General features: G+C 40.8%; 2 protein-coding genes and 1 long non-coding RNA gene across 14 annotated transcripts; all 3 read right to left on the reverse strand.

The window, feature by feature from the left end:
• Positions 1 to 22: 22 nt before the first annotated feature.
• On the reverse strand, positions 23 to 2,936 carry arpin (actin related protein 2/3 complex inhibitor). Of its 4 annotated transcripts, none has more exons than XM_045688208.1 (6): positions 2,633 to 2,936; positions 2,266 to 2,341; positions 1,582 to 1,765; positions 1,135 to 1,341; positions 852 to 1,015; positions 23 to 684 (listed from the first exon to the last, which is right to left on the reverse strand). In XM_045688208.1, the coding sequence occupies exons 1-6, from the start codon at positions 2,722 to 2,724 to the stop codon at positions 676 to 678; spliced, it is 732 nt and encodes a 243-aa protein (XP_045544164.1). In that variant the 5' UTR covers positions 2,725 to 2,936; the 3' UTR covers positions 23 to 675. The 4 variants fall into 4 exon arrangements, with proteins under 4 accessions (XP_045544164.1, XP_045544163.1, XP_013979611.1 ...); XM_045688207.1 differs by having other exon boundaries at positions 1,582 to 1,816; XM_014124136.2 differs by having other exon boundaries at positions 1,582 to 1,714; positions 2,633 to 2,935.
• A 1,640-nt stretch (positions 2,937 to 4,576) lies between these two features.
• fam169b (family with sequence similarity 169 member B) lies at positions 4,577 to 8,772 on the reverse strand. 9 transcript variants are annotated; one of them, XM_014124126.2, is made up of 9 exons: positions 8,585 to 8,772; positions 8,163 to 8,305; positions 7,796 to 7,898; positions 7,608 to 7,693; positions 7,095 to 7,269; positions 6,502 to 6,684; positions 5,608 to 5,733; positions 5,281 to 5,346; positions 4,577 to 4,896 (listed from the first exon to the last, which is right to left on the reverse strand). In XM_014124126.2, the coding sequence occupies exons 1-8, from the start codon at positions 8,619 to 8,621 to the stop codon at positions 5,297 to 5,299; spliced, it is 903 nt and encodes a 300-aa protein (XP_013979601.1). In that variant the 5' UTR covers positions 8,622 to 8,772; the 3' UTR covers positions 4,577 to 4,896; positions 5,281 to 5,296. The 9 variants fall into 9 exon arrangements, with proteins under 9 accessions (XP_013979601.1, XP_013979599.1, XP_013979600.1 ...); XM_014124124.2 differs by having other exon boundaries at positions 4,577 to 4,923; XM_014124125.2 differs by having other exon boundaries at positions 4,577 to 4,967.
• A 617-nt stretch (positions 8,773 to 9,389) lies between these two features.
• On the reverse strand, positions 9,390 to 10,887 carry LOC123724611 (uncharacterized). Its single transcript, XR_006757157.1, has 2 exons — positions 10,642 to 10,887; positions 9,390 to 10,341 (listed from the first exon to the last, which is right to left on the reverse strand). It is a non-coding gene; the product is annotated as an uncharacterized lncRNA (long non-coding RNA).
• Positions 10,888 to 11,121: the final 234 nt, after the last annotated feature.

Raw genomic sequence — 11,121 nt, forward strand, 5'->3', positions numbered from 1 at the left:
TTGTTAGTAAAGGACTCAGAAAAACTGAGAGACATTTAGTTTATTTGTTACATGTACACAAGTAATGTATTCATTCATGTTGGCAACCCAAACAGTTTCAATTTTTTGGGGGAGAATGCATGATTTAAAATCACCTACTGTAGCCTACATCTATTTGGCAACTTCATACATTTGCACACACTGATATTCTGATTAGCAGACAATGGCTACTCTACTAGTAAAAGTTATAACTCTGCCCTTGCATGACCACTCTTACCCAATTGATTGTTTACATTTTGGATGACACACATCATTAGAACAACCCCATCAGATAAATTGCCATTTGTTTTATTACAAGGTTAATATGTGCAGTACATATCATTTGTACCCTCCTACAAACAAGGATACATTTTCAATAGAGAGATAGTAGAGAAGTAAAGCATTTATGACGTTTACCAAAGACAGGTTCAAAGCAATACATGTACACCCCTATACCGAAGATACACTGCAATAGCCAGATTTGTCAATTTCTTGTAGAGAACTCTATATTACAAAAGGAGTGCTGAATAAAAAATGAAACAACCCTCTTCCTCTTTTGTGTGCATATGCGGCACAAGCATTGTTGGAGGGTGGAACCGTGGCGTACAAACCAACACAGTAATAAGGAGGTTTTACTGTGCAATTCCATTCATCTCCTCAATCATCCTAAAATAGAAACACAGTGATAGGGGTTTCAAAATTGAAATGGGGTGTCATAAAAAATATACAGTACAGAGAAAATGCTATAATGTATGTAGATCATTTTCTACAAGTTCTTAAAAAACTAGCAAGGGGAAGAAAATCATGCCTCAGGAATCTCCCACTCCTCTTACCCATTCCTCCTCATCTGCTCCCTCCCCATGGCCTTCAGACTTCGTTGCACTGCTGGCATCGGATTTATTGGACATTATTTTGTCTGTCCAAGATGCTCCTGCTTCTTTGTCTCCGGCAAAATTGCATTTGGTCACTGTGCCTCCATCGACTTTGGCCAAGGAAACTGAAAGAGCAGACCAAAACTAAGTACATAATGCTGATCCTGTCTAGAGCAACAATCAAACTGGGAGTGGAACTTCGGTTTAGGCTAATTTTCAAGGGATTGCTGAACATCAAACTTACAGATAAATGGGCCATCGCCTTTGGTTTTCAGTCGAATGTCCTGGCCTGTTTCTAGTTCAGTCTTGCTCATCTCTCCCTCTGGGTACCAGAAAGCATAGGTCCCACTTAGACAGTGTTTCCCTGTCACTTTCACCAGATCCTCCTTGGTCACTAGGTTTTCCAGCTGGACCTCAGTGAGGCAATCAGTCTCTCCTTTAGCCTCCACCTCTGCATGGTAGAAACAAACAAACACACCAGTTCAGATAGCACCACTAGAGTTGTTTTTACAAAGAATATAGTACGGTGGTAAATTAAAGTTTTTACATCATTTTGAGAGTCCTTGAACAAGCATTGATGAGTAAATGTAAGGTGTTACCAATAAGGTATCTTCTAACTAAATCATCTGTGAATCATCTGACAGACTGTAGGCCTATTCACAATATGGAAGAAGTGGATAACAATACTCACTGAATGATGACATGAGATAACCTGTGTTGACCTTTTTGGTATCACTGAAGTTTGGTTCAATTTCCATTCCTTTAGCATCAAATTTCCTTCGGTGGATTCGACTAGGTTTGATGTATAGGACATAGAAACGGTCCTGCCAATACAGCACAACATGTGGCAATCTGTATAGGACATAGAAACGGTCCTGCCAATACAGCACAACATGTGGCAATCTGTATAGGACATAGAAACGGTCCTGCCAATACAGCACAACATGTGGTAATCTGTATAGGACATAGAAACGGTCCTGCCAATACAGCACAACATGTGGTAATCTGTATAGGACATAGAAACGGTCCTGCCAATACAGCACAACATGTGGTAATCTGTATAGGACATAGAAACGGTCCTGCCAATACAGCACAACATGTGGTAATCTGTATAGGACATAGAAACGGTCCTGCCAATACAGCACAACATGTGGTAATCTAGATTGTTTAAATTAGGAGTCCTAGAAAACCAAGTAGGGCTAGTTCCTCATGTGGTCATCACTTTCATTTTAGTACAATTAGCCAGCAGTTGAACAACTTTAGGCAGAGAAGAACAATGATATAATATAAATAAAATATAAATAAAATAGCCTAATAACAATCAAATAGCCTAATCATTTTTGATTGAAGAGGTTATTCCATGATGTCAGTTTACCTTCTGATTGTTGACGTCAGTGATAACATGGCGTGAGACATCAACCAACTTTCCCTCTAATATGACACCTAGACCACTGTGGGAGAAAAGGATTGTAGGCTCCAGTAAACCATTTTTCAGGACTGTAGTTTAGCCTATATGCACGAGTTCTTCTTTCTCTCTCTCTCTCTCTCGCTCTCTCTCTCTCTCTCTCACACACACACACACACACACACACAGAGAGCCATCTACTGCATTTAATAGAACATTAGGCATATTTAAGTATTATATTGTATCTCTATGCAGTATTATAGTTTATCTTTATGCAGAATTACACACATTCTCCGCAGGCAGCGTAATAGCTTTAGTCTGCATCACGGCATCATACCTCTGATATGAGGAGGGTGCCCACGCGTGCTCAATCTTTTCATTATGAACAGGTTTATTCTGCAAGGACGTATTGTTATAAATTCGGCTCATTTTTTACTCTAGAGAAAGCAACAATCACACTGTTTTGATACTCGAAAACCCGAAGCAAAACTATCCCGTGACTTCCTGATTCTACGTCAAATGGGGGAAAAGTTTTGTTGTGCTCGTTTTGAAAGTCGGTGTGTCCCGAAATTATGTAAACGGCATAGCACTGGAATTGACGGCCAACAGCACTGAGTAAAACAGGTGAGTAAATCATCAATCAGATCAGAAAAAACAGGAGTATAAATGTTTGATAGTGAAATTAAATTATACTGTTTGGTATTGGACCATTGGCTCTGATTCCAATAGGCTGACCCATAACGGTCTATGATGATGTGAATGGGCAGGAGAGGAGGCTGGTGGGAGGAGCTATAGGAGGAAGGGCTTATTGTAATGGCTGGATTGGAATTAATGGAATGGAGTCAAACATGTGGTTTCCATATGTATCATGTGTTTGATACCATTCCATTTATTCCATTCCAGCCATCACAATGAATCCATCCTCCCATAGCTCCTCCCACCAGCCTCCTCTGATGGGCAGCAGCCTACTACCTCTCCTAGGTCCAGGACTCTCCACCACTAATGTTTTCTTACGCAGTAGGCCTGGAGTTCTGCTAAGCATTCTGCATGTGCCCCCTGTGTATTTTTCTTTATTTCTCATGTATCCTATTTTTGAAAATGTGTACCTGTGTGTGTATTCATGTTGCCCTGCCAAACCACATACGTTTAAAGTAACTGCCCAGTGTTTACAGATTTCTAAGAAATATGACTTATAAATACAATATGAGTGAAATAGTTTTCCTTCCAAAAACATAGTTATTAAGTATTGTAGCGACCCGCACAGACAGCTGTGTGTTATGTGTTAGGCTATTAGTGGGTTGTGTTGTACTTACCAGTGTTCACGGGGTCCGACATGCCAATCAACCTGCTATCTGCCAATCTGCCAATGCCTGGAACGTTCTGATGCCGGGCATCCTGGTGGTTAGCGGAGTGGCGGGGGGGGGGATGGAGCATTGGAAGTTAAGACCAGGTTTAGCCATTGTTCTATCTCTTACGTCTGGCCTTCACAAGAGAAGGTCACAGTTGGTTTGTGGGGTATCTTTCATTTATTTGGCGTGGGCTACGGCCAAACAGTAGCCTGTGTAAAGATGGGTTAATAAACCGTCAATTCGTAAACTCAATCCTCTGTCTGGACAATTGTTCTTTTATGATCTAGTCAGGTCATTACAGTATGTTAAAAAACAGATTTTCTGAGTTGGAATGGTGTGGGTGTACCCCAACAACAGAATGGTGTGGGTGTACCCCAACAACAGAATGGTGTGGGTGTACCCCAACAACAGAATGGTGTGGGTGTACCCCAACAACAGAATGGGGTGGGTGTACCCCAACAACAGAATGGTGTGGGTGTACCCCAACAACAGAATGGCGTGGGTGTACCCCAACAACAGAATGGGGTGGGTGTACCCCAACAACAGAATGGGGTGGGGGCGTATACCAGTCATTAAAAATATGAACGCAAGTAGTCCGCTGATTGGCTAGCTCATTCTCCTCTAGGCCGCTGATTTGCCAGCTCATCCTCCCTCCTCAAGGAGATGACATAATTTTCTATGAGGAAATGGAAAGCATTTTTTAAATGGTCTGTTTGAGATCCAAGTTTGAGGTGGGGGTTTTAAAGTGTTTTTTCTCCAATTTATGCTTTGGCCACCAATACGAGTATAGGACGAGTCAACAACATTATTTTGGATAGTAGTTAACAGAATATGAACTTTTACAAGTGAGATTTTCACTGGGCAGTTACTTTAACATCCAATGGAAGGAGAGAATGATTACAAAGCAGTAAACACATTGCAACAGACACCCATGTAACCACAGTGATGATGTTATCACTTTATTAAGCAGAATATGAAACTGATATGTATTATTTGCAGTTCAGGTTCCAAAATTTTAAACGATTTGAACATCCACTATTTCTAGCCTTAGTCAGCACCTTATAGTTGCTCAAATTAACAGCTGACACAAATGCCCTTCTACGTCCTGCTACAAATGACATAAAAAAACATGACTTGAAGTCTTCTGAGGACCATGATCCATCTGTGGTCTGAGGTTTAATATCATGTCCCAGCCTGTTTGGAATTAGCCCTCCCTTCAGCCTCATCTGCTGGTAGCTTCTCTCTTTTACTTCTGTGGTGATCACAAGATGCTGCGTCACTGGCGGCAGACAAACCATCAGAAAACCAATAATCAAGAGACATCTTGAGGGAAGGGTTAGGCAAGAGGCAGATAGTACAGTTATAAATACACATTCCTCAGACAATGTGAGTAGGCTAAATCAGATTTAATATATTTGATTACACATTGATTTCCCTAACCCATGGATACGTTCGCTTATTTTACTCCTACATATTATAAATTGTCTTAGTTACAATATCCAGTGGTTACTAAATTTGTTGTGATGGACTCTAAAAGTCACTTGAGGTTGAGACCAAAGCTAAAACAAGGTCATAAACAGTCCCTCCTAACTACTACTCCGTAACCATAATGAAATAGAAAATAAAATGACCTCACCTGATGATATGATTATTTATAGTTTCTCCTTGTTCAATGTTGTTGGACATTGCTCCTCACTTGAGCCTACAAAGACAATCCCACTTTACAAAGATGTACTTCACATTTAAAATGTATGAAAATAGCATTCAAATAAAGTAGCTCTAAAATCCTGACATCATATAATCAAACATGAACCCTATTTACAAGTGAAAGGCTTTCAAAATGTGCTTTCTTGTCTTACAATTCACAGACCATGTTATGATGTTTACAGTGATATGTCTGTCTCTCATTATCACACAACCTTTGCATTGGTACACCCTGATCCAAACCTAGGGAGGGCCTCACTGTTTGTGCTTCGGTTGAGCTGTATGTTGAGCCATATGTTCCGTCTCTGGCCCCAGCCTCCAGGAGCTTCCACCTCATAGAGCCGGTCCCTTTGGTCCTGGTGCATCAGCAGATACTTGCTGCACACTGGAGAGGGAGTTGGAGACATACCATGTACATTTCAGTAAATGACTGGAGGGGAAGTTGGAGATCTACAATGGACAGTTCACTGGAATTGAGATTTGACTTAGAATACAGTATCACTGTGGGTTAAATGGGGCAACTTTGACGTTGTCCTGAATTGCCCATAAGACATCATTACTTTAGTAACATTCCTTTGTTTCGTTGTAAATTGTGCTCATAAACATGACATTATAATGTTTAAAAGGTACATTTCTTGACAATTCCTGCAGCAAATTTCTCATTTTAAAAACCTCATTACCTTATTAATGTTTTGGAGTCCAGACATACAGTATAGTATGGGTATCGCGGTTACATTTTATCTGAAAGTGTTGCCCAATTATTTTTTAAGAGGACAAGGTGGCTAGCATTATTTAAAATGTAGTGTCATCTAAAAGTGTGGATCTGTCTAAAGATTAGGCTACATACATTATGACTCAGTAAATCATATCCTGGAAGATAAAGTACAGCTAGTGTGAAACCCTACCCTACCCCACCCCACCCTCTCCTGGCTCATAGATCTCTGACTAGGTAAACAGTCCTTCATAACACACCATAAATTGTTGTGCGTCCAACCAAGTGATAGCGTGTGCCATCTCCAAATTGACTGGAAGCACCTCATATTATCTGACTTTGTCCTTATATAAATTCAGCAATCTTTACATGGATGACTACAACAGGTACAACCAGCATTGACGTAATTAACCTTTGAATTTCTAATACTGACTGACCCACCTTTAATCATGCTTGGGGATATGGGACAGCTGATTCCTATCACTTCCTCGTTGGGGAGGGATTTACAGAAGTCTGCCAGGATCTGCAGTGCCAGACCACTCCTCCTCCACTGAGTCCTCACAAACACAGTGTCAAGGACAGAAAGCTGATAGCTTCGATGAGTGAATCCATCACACAGACTTCCTGAAAGAGCCAATTATACATTATGTTGCTTTGACCAAATGATCAAAAACATATGCAACCCCCAAAAGAAAATAAATTCCTCCCTGCACTGTTTAGCTTTTATAAATGATTGACTTGAAAACAGGAATGGGTTGATTGAATGTGACACTTTCCTTTAATTCTGACTCACCCAAATTCAACATGTACACATACAAATACAGAGCCTATTGTGTAAACCGAGAGCATGCATTTTTTTATATTTTGGAGGGTTGATTTTCTGCCTGTGCAGCCTTACTATTTTGTTGCAATGCACAGTGTTGACCTAGCAACCCTCCCTGTTCTAAATATAAATTGAGTGCAGATGAGAATCTTTTTGTAAGACAATATTTTTGTCAACTGGCAGAAAATGAGAAACTAACACAATGCCTTACCTTTCTTTTTAATGGTGTAGAATCCAACTGCCTCTCCATTATGCCATAGAATTTTGCCAAATTCCCTCATTGGGTGAGGTGAGAAGTACATCTCTTCCCCTGAAGGCTTCTCCAAAACTCCAGAAATGATTTGACTAAGCAGGAAAAGTATCACTCTCTCCATAACAGACTGCACCTGTGAATTACCTACACATCTAAGCCTTATCCTAAATACATTGACAAAAGCCACATTCACTGGTTTAAAACCTAATTGGATGTATTTGTGGGACTAGTATTTAAATCAAATTATATCAAAAGGTATGGAGGGGTCTTTGCATGTTATTACATGTAATAATACACCCTTTAGATGTAATAACCATGTAAAAACATTTAATTTAGTGCATATTTCATTTATGTGTGCCTACTCCATCTCAAAATGAAGGTAATGGGAAGTCATGGTATAGGCTTACATTTAGAGGGATGCCCTTTACTCTCTTACCATGGAGGACACAAGTGCAAATGTAAAGAACGTACCATCACAAGACCAGATCTGGATTTGATGGATGTCTTCAAAACATCATTTAAAGACCACCACTTTCCATGCAGGTTCAGGGCCACCACTGTGAAAACATAACATTCTATGTAACATTATACTGTAGCCTATATAACATCAACCAAACACAGCGGATCTGAAAGGCAACCTTTCTCTGTAGGGAATCAACCTTGAGTTCCATCTGCAGGCATGTGCAGAGTCAGCAGAGTGCAAGGTGGATCATCATCACCGAACAGCTGGAGTCTGCCCACGTTATCATGTGTCACCTCCACCTGATGAAGGGGTTCAATTTGGCAGGTGATAGATCTGTCACCAACATTGTATGTTTTTGTAAGACCCTTACAAAAAAAGATTGCAGTTTTAAAACTGCAGTCCACTGTTATTTTGGATGCAGTATTTCCAGTGTACTGCAGTTATACTGCACTCTGACTGTAATCTTTTTTTTTAAGGTGGGAGATGCTCATCTGTAGCCTACAGAAGCATGATGTTTTATTTGGAGTGAGTGTAACCAGAAACTCATCATTAAAAAAACATACCTTTGAGCCATTTGAGGGTATAAACCAATGCTCCCCTTCATAGGTGTTTGACGCCAGGGAGGTCAATATGTTTTCAGAGGTTGAACTCAGTGCCCTGTAATCTAGATCTGGGAGGTCAATGGGATATATTTCCTTGATTTCCCCTTGGGCAAAAGTAAAACATAACATTAAACTCCGCATGTGATCTTTTCTCCGTGTTGACTTTAATTCTAGCAAGGTCTAAACGTAACTTGAAACATTGTCTAGCGTCTATGACTGCTCGCAAATGAACTCTGAACTTTACAAGACGCTTGGAATACGACTGTGTAACGTGTTTGACTGTCAGCAACATCTTAAGAGTATAAAAAAAAGGAAAAATAAATCGTCTACTGAACATTCTAGCCATTTGTGTCACATAATGGGCTTCCGTTACTCTCTTTTACCTGTCTTTTGTGTTTGCGAGGTCCGACTGGATTCCATCTTGAAAAATTCTGTCAACTGGACGACGACGAATGTTATGCAACACTACCACCTTGTGGCGACAGGGAAAACTTACATCAAAACATTGTTTTTTTAGAGGCACTTCAAGCGAGTCATAGGTAGCTGCATTGCTGGAGTGACTTGAGAGAAGTGTGAGAGAAGTGTGGGGTTGGAGAGCAATGGGTTTAAGAAATGGGAGGATCAAGAGCAATTCCAATTGGCAAGCCGGAAGGAGGGGAGAAGATGGCGGAAGTGGATGCTGAGTTCGAATCAAGCATCACGTTGAACAGAGTTGGTGAAGACGAATGTCCTGAATGGACAACAGTAGTATCGAAAACTGGAACAAAAAGGAAATTGTCTAAAATTGGAGTGGAGGATACGTTTATGAATGATAATGAATCACTTCTTGTTGGGATGCGTTTGTTGAGTAAGGATGCATATGTGGGAGATCCGTTTGAGGTGTTGAAAATTGTGAAGTATTGCGCAGAGTGACCAGGAGTCTGTCACAGAGTGACCAGGAGTGGTCTTATTTGATTACAGTTTTTTGCGATTGCTTACATACTTGTTGCGGATTTTGGCTCATTGTGTCAAAACTTGGAGATAAACATCTCACTTCTATGTCAAAATGAAAATCTGCAGTCAAAACCTAACAATCCTTTTTCAAAATGGCATTTTTTACACAAAATGATACACACATGCACCATTTGAATTACTCTTTCAAAGCAGCAACACACTGATGTACTTTATACAAAACACTGCTGTCTTTAGTACTTTGTATACCTTTTTAATTTTCTCATACAGGCTTCTGTGAAAGATTGTTCCAGTGCAATACATCTACTCACATTTCAATGAACACAAAATAGAAAGGCTTCAGAAAAAAATGTAGACAGCTTATGTTTTTGCCATTGCAGGTTTTTACGACAACAAATAAACACAAAGAAAAGTAGAATTGCAGTACAGTAATCAATACAATATGTTACTGTAAACTCATGGAAACAAAATAAATTACAGTAAAATTACAGTGCAATGGTAAACAAAAAATGGTATTGTAAGGGATTGTAAGGCATGGGGTAGATGGTTTATGGATCCCTCCTTCTGTTAGGGTCTGACCACATCACTTCATCCACATCACAAGCAATGTCACCCCTGGCTAGGTAACAGGGAAAATATTGCCTCGTGTGCCATATCCAACCCTGGACTGACCCCACCTCAATGTCTCCGCATGCCTCTTCCATTGCTTGCAGAAGAGGCAGGCGAGCATGTGGTTGGCGGTCATACACTTTCCAACGCCAAGCCGAAAATAATTCCTCAATCGGATTGAGAAATGGGGAGTATGGGGGCAAGTATACAACTGTGAAGTTATTGTGGTTGGTGAACCAGTCCCTGACCAGAGCAGCCCTGTGGAAACTAACATTATCCCAGATGACAACAAACCTGGGCTGCTCTGGTCCGTCCTGTACAGCTGCATTATGTAGTGTATCCAGAAATATGATTATGTGTGCAGTATTGTAGGGACCTATGGTGGCATGGTGATGGAGAACTCCTTGCGGACTAATGGCGGCACACAAGGGGATATTTCGCCCGCGCTGCCCAGGGACATTCGTAACGGCTTTTTGTTCTATAACGTTTCGGCCCCGACGCCTGGTTTTAGCTAGATTGAATCCAGCTTCAATGAAATAAACTCATGAGGCTGTGCAGCTGCATCAAAGTCCAGGACTCTCTGTAACAGAAAATGCATACACTGTACAGTGAACATGGTGTAACTCAAAACACAGGACTACAATGTTTACATTTTCATACAAGGATGGGGGTAGGGGGTGGGTTGGGTTGGGTTGGGTCAGGCACATTCAGTCAAAACTACAGGCAAGGCAGGTGCCCCCACAGACAACACCCCCCTGCCCATATCCCCCTCCCCCACTGCCTAGGTCACATACTGCTTTGTCTGAATGTATCTATGCAGTGCCAATAGGACACAATCTACTGCCATTACTGTATTACAGTATAGTACAATGACACTTACTTGCACATAGTCATAGTGAGGGTCTTTGACTCTAACGCTGTTCCTCTCAAATGGAACCCTGTACAGCTGTTTCATCATAAATTGGTGTTGACGCAAGATGCGGCAGAGTGTCGACCTACTGACATGGTTGATATTATGGAATGTTGTGTGATCTGCGATCATTTTCTCTGGTAGTTGATGTAGGCGGATGGTGTTGTTCGCCAACACTAGATTGACAACGGCCAGTTCCTGTTCATGGGTGAACAGACGTTTCCTTCCACCCTCAGGAGGTCGTCTGGCAGTTCTGTAGAAAATGCAAGAATATGATGTCATTGGTTAGGTTCTTTTTTACAAACTGTACTGTCATACTGTACACAGTAACATCAAAACTGTATTACATGTACTTCATAGCACTATACCTATTTTTTTGTTCACTGAGGAGCATAGACCTAAATATTGTAGGACTACATTGTATTGTACTGTGATGCAGAATGATATGCA

The sequence above is a fragment of the Salmo salar genome, chromosome ssa10 (genome assembly GCF_905237065.1).
Source record: "Salmo salar chromosome ssa10, Ssal_v3.1, whole genome shotgun sequence".
In the NCBI taxonomy this organism is placed as follows: Eukaryota; Metazoa; Chordata; class Actinopteri; order Salmoniformes; family Salmonidae; genus Salmo; species Salmo salar.

Excerpts from the sequence above, each read along its gene's own strand:
- fam169b (XM_014124123.2), bottom strand. The coding sequence starts at position 8,621 with ATGGAATCCAGTCGGACCTCGCAAACACAAAAGACAG. Across the intron at positions 7,694-7,795 it reads GCCTGCAGATGGAACTCAAG|TGGTGGCCCTGAACCTGCAT; the intron begins GTTGATTCCCTA and ends ATGTTTTCACAG. Across the intron at positions 5,734-6,501 it reads ATCCCCAAGCATGATTAAAG|TGTGCAGCAAGTATCTGCTG; the intron begins GTGGGTCAGTCA and ends CTCCCTCTCCAG.
- arpin (XM_045688207.1), bottom strand. The coding sequence starts at position 2,724 with ATGAGCCGAATTTATAACAATACGTCCTTGCAGAATAAACCTGTTCAT. Across the intron at positions 2,342-2,632 it reads GCACCCTCCTCATATCAGAG|TGGTCTAGGTGTCATATTAG; the intron begins GTATGATGCCGT and ends TTTCTCCCACAG. Across the intron at positions 1,817-2,265 it reads CTGACGTCAACAATCAGAAG|GACCGTTTCTATGTCCTATA; the intron begins GTAAACTGACAT and ends CTGTATTGGCAG.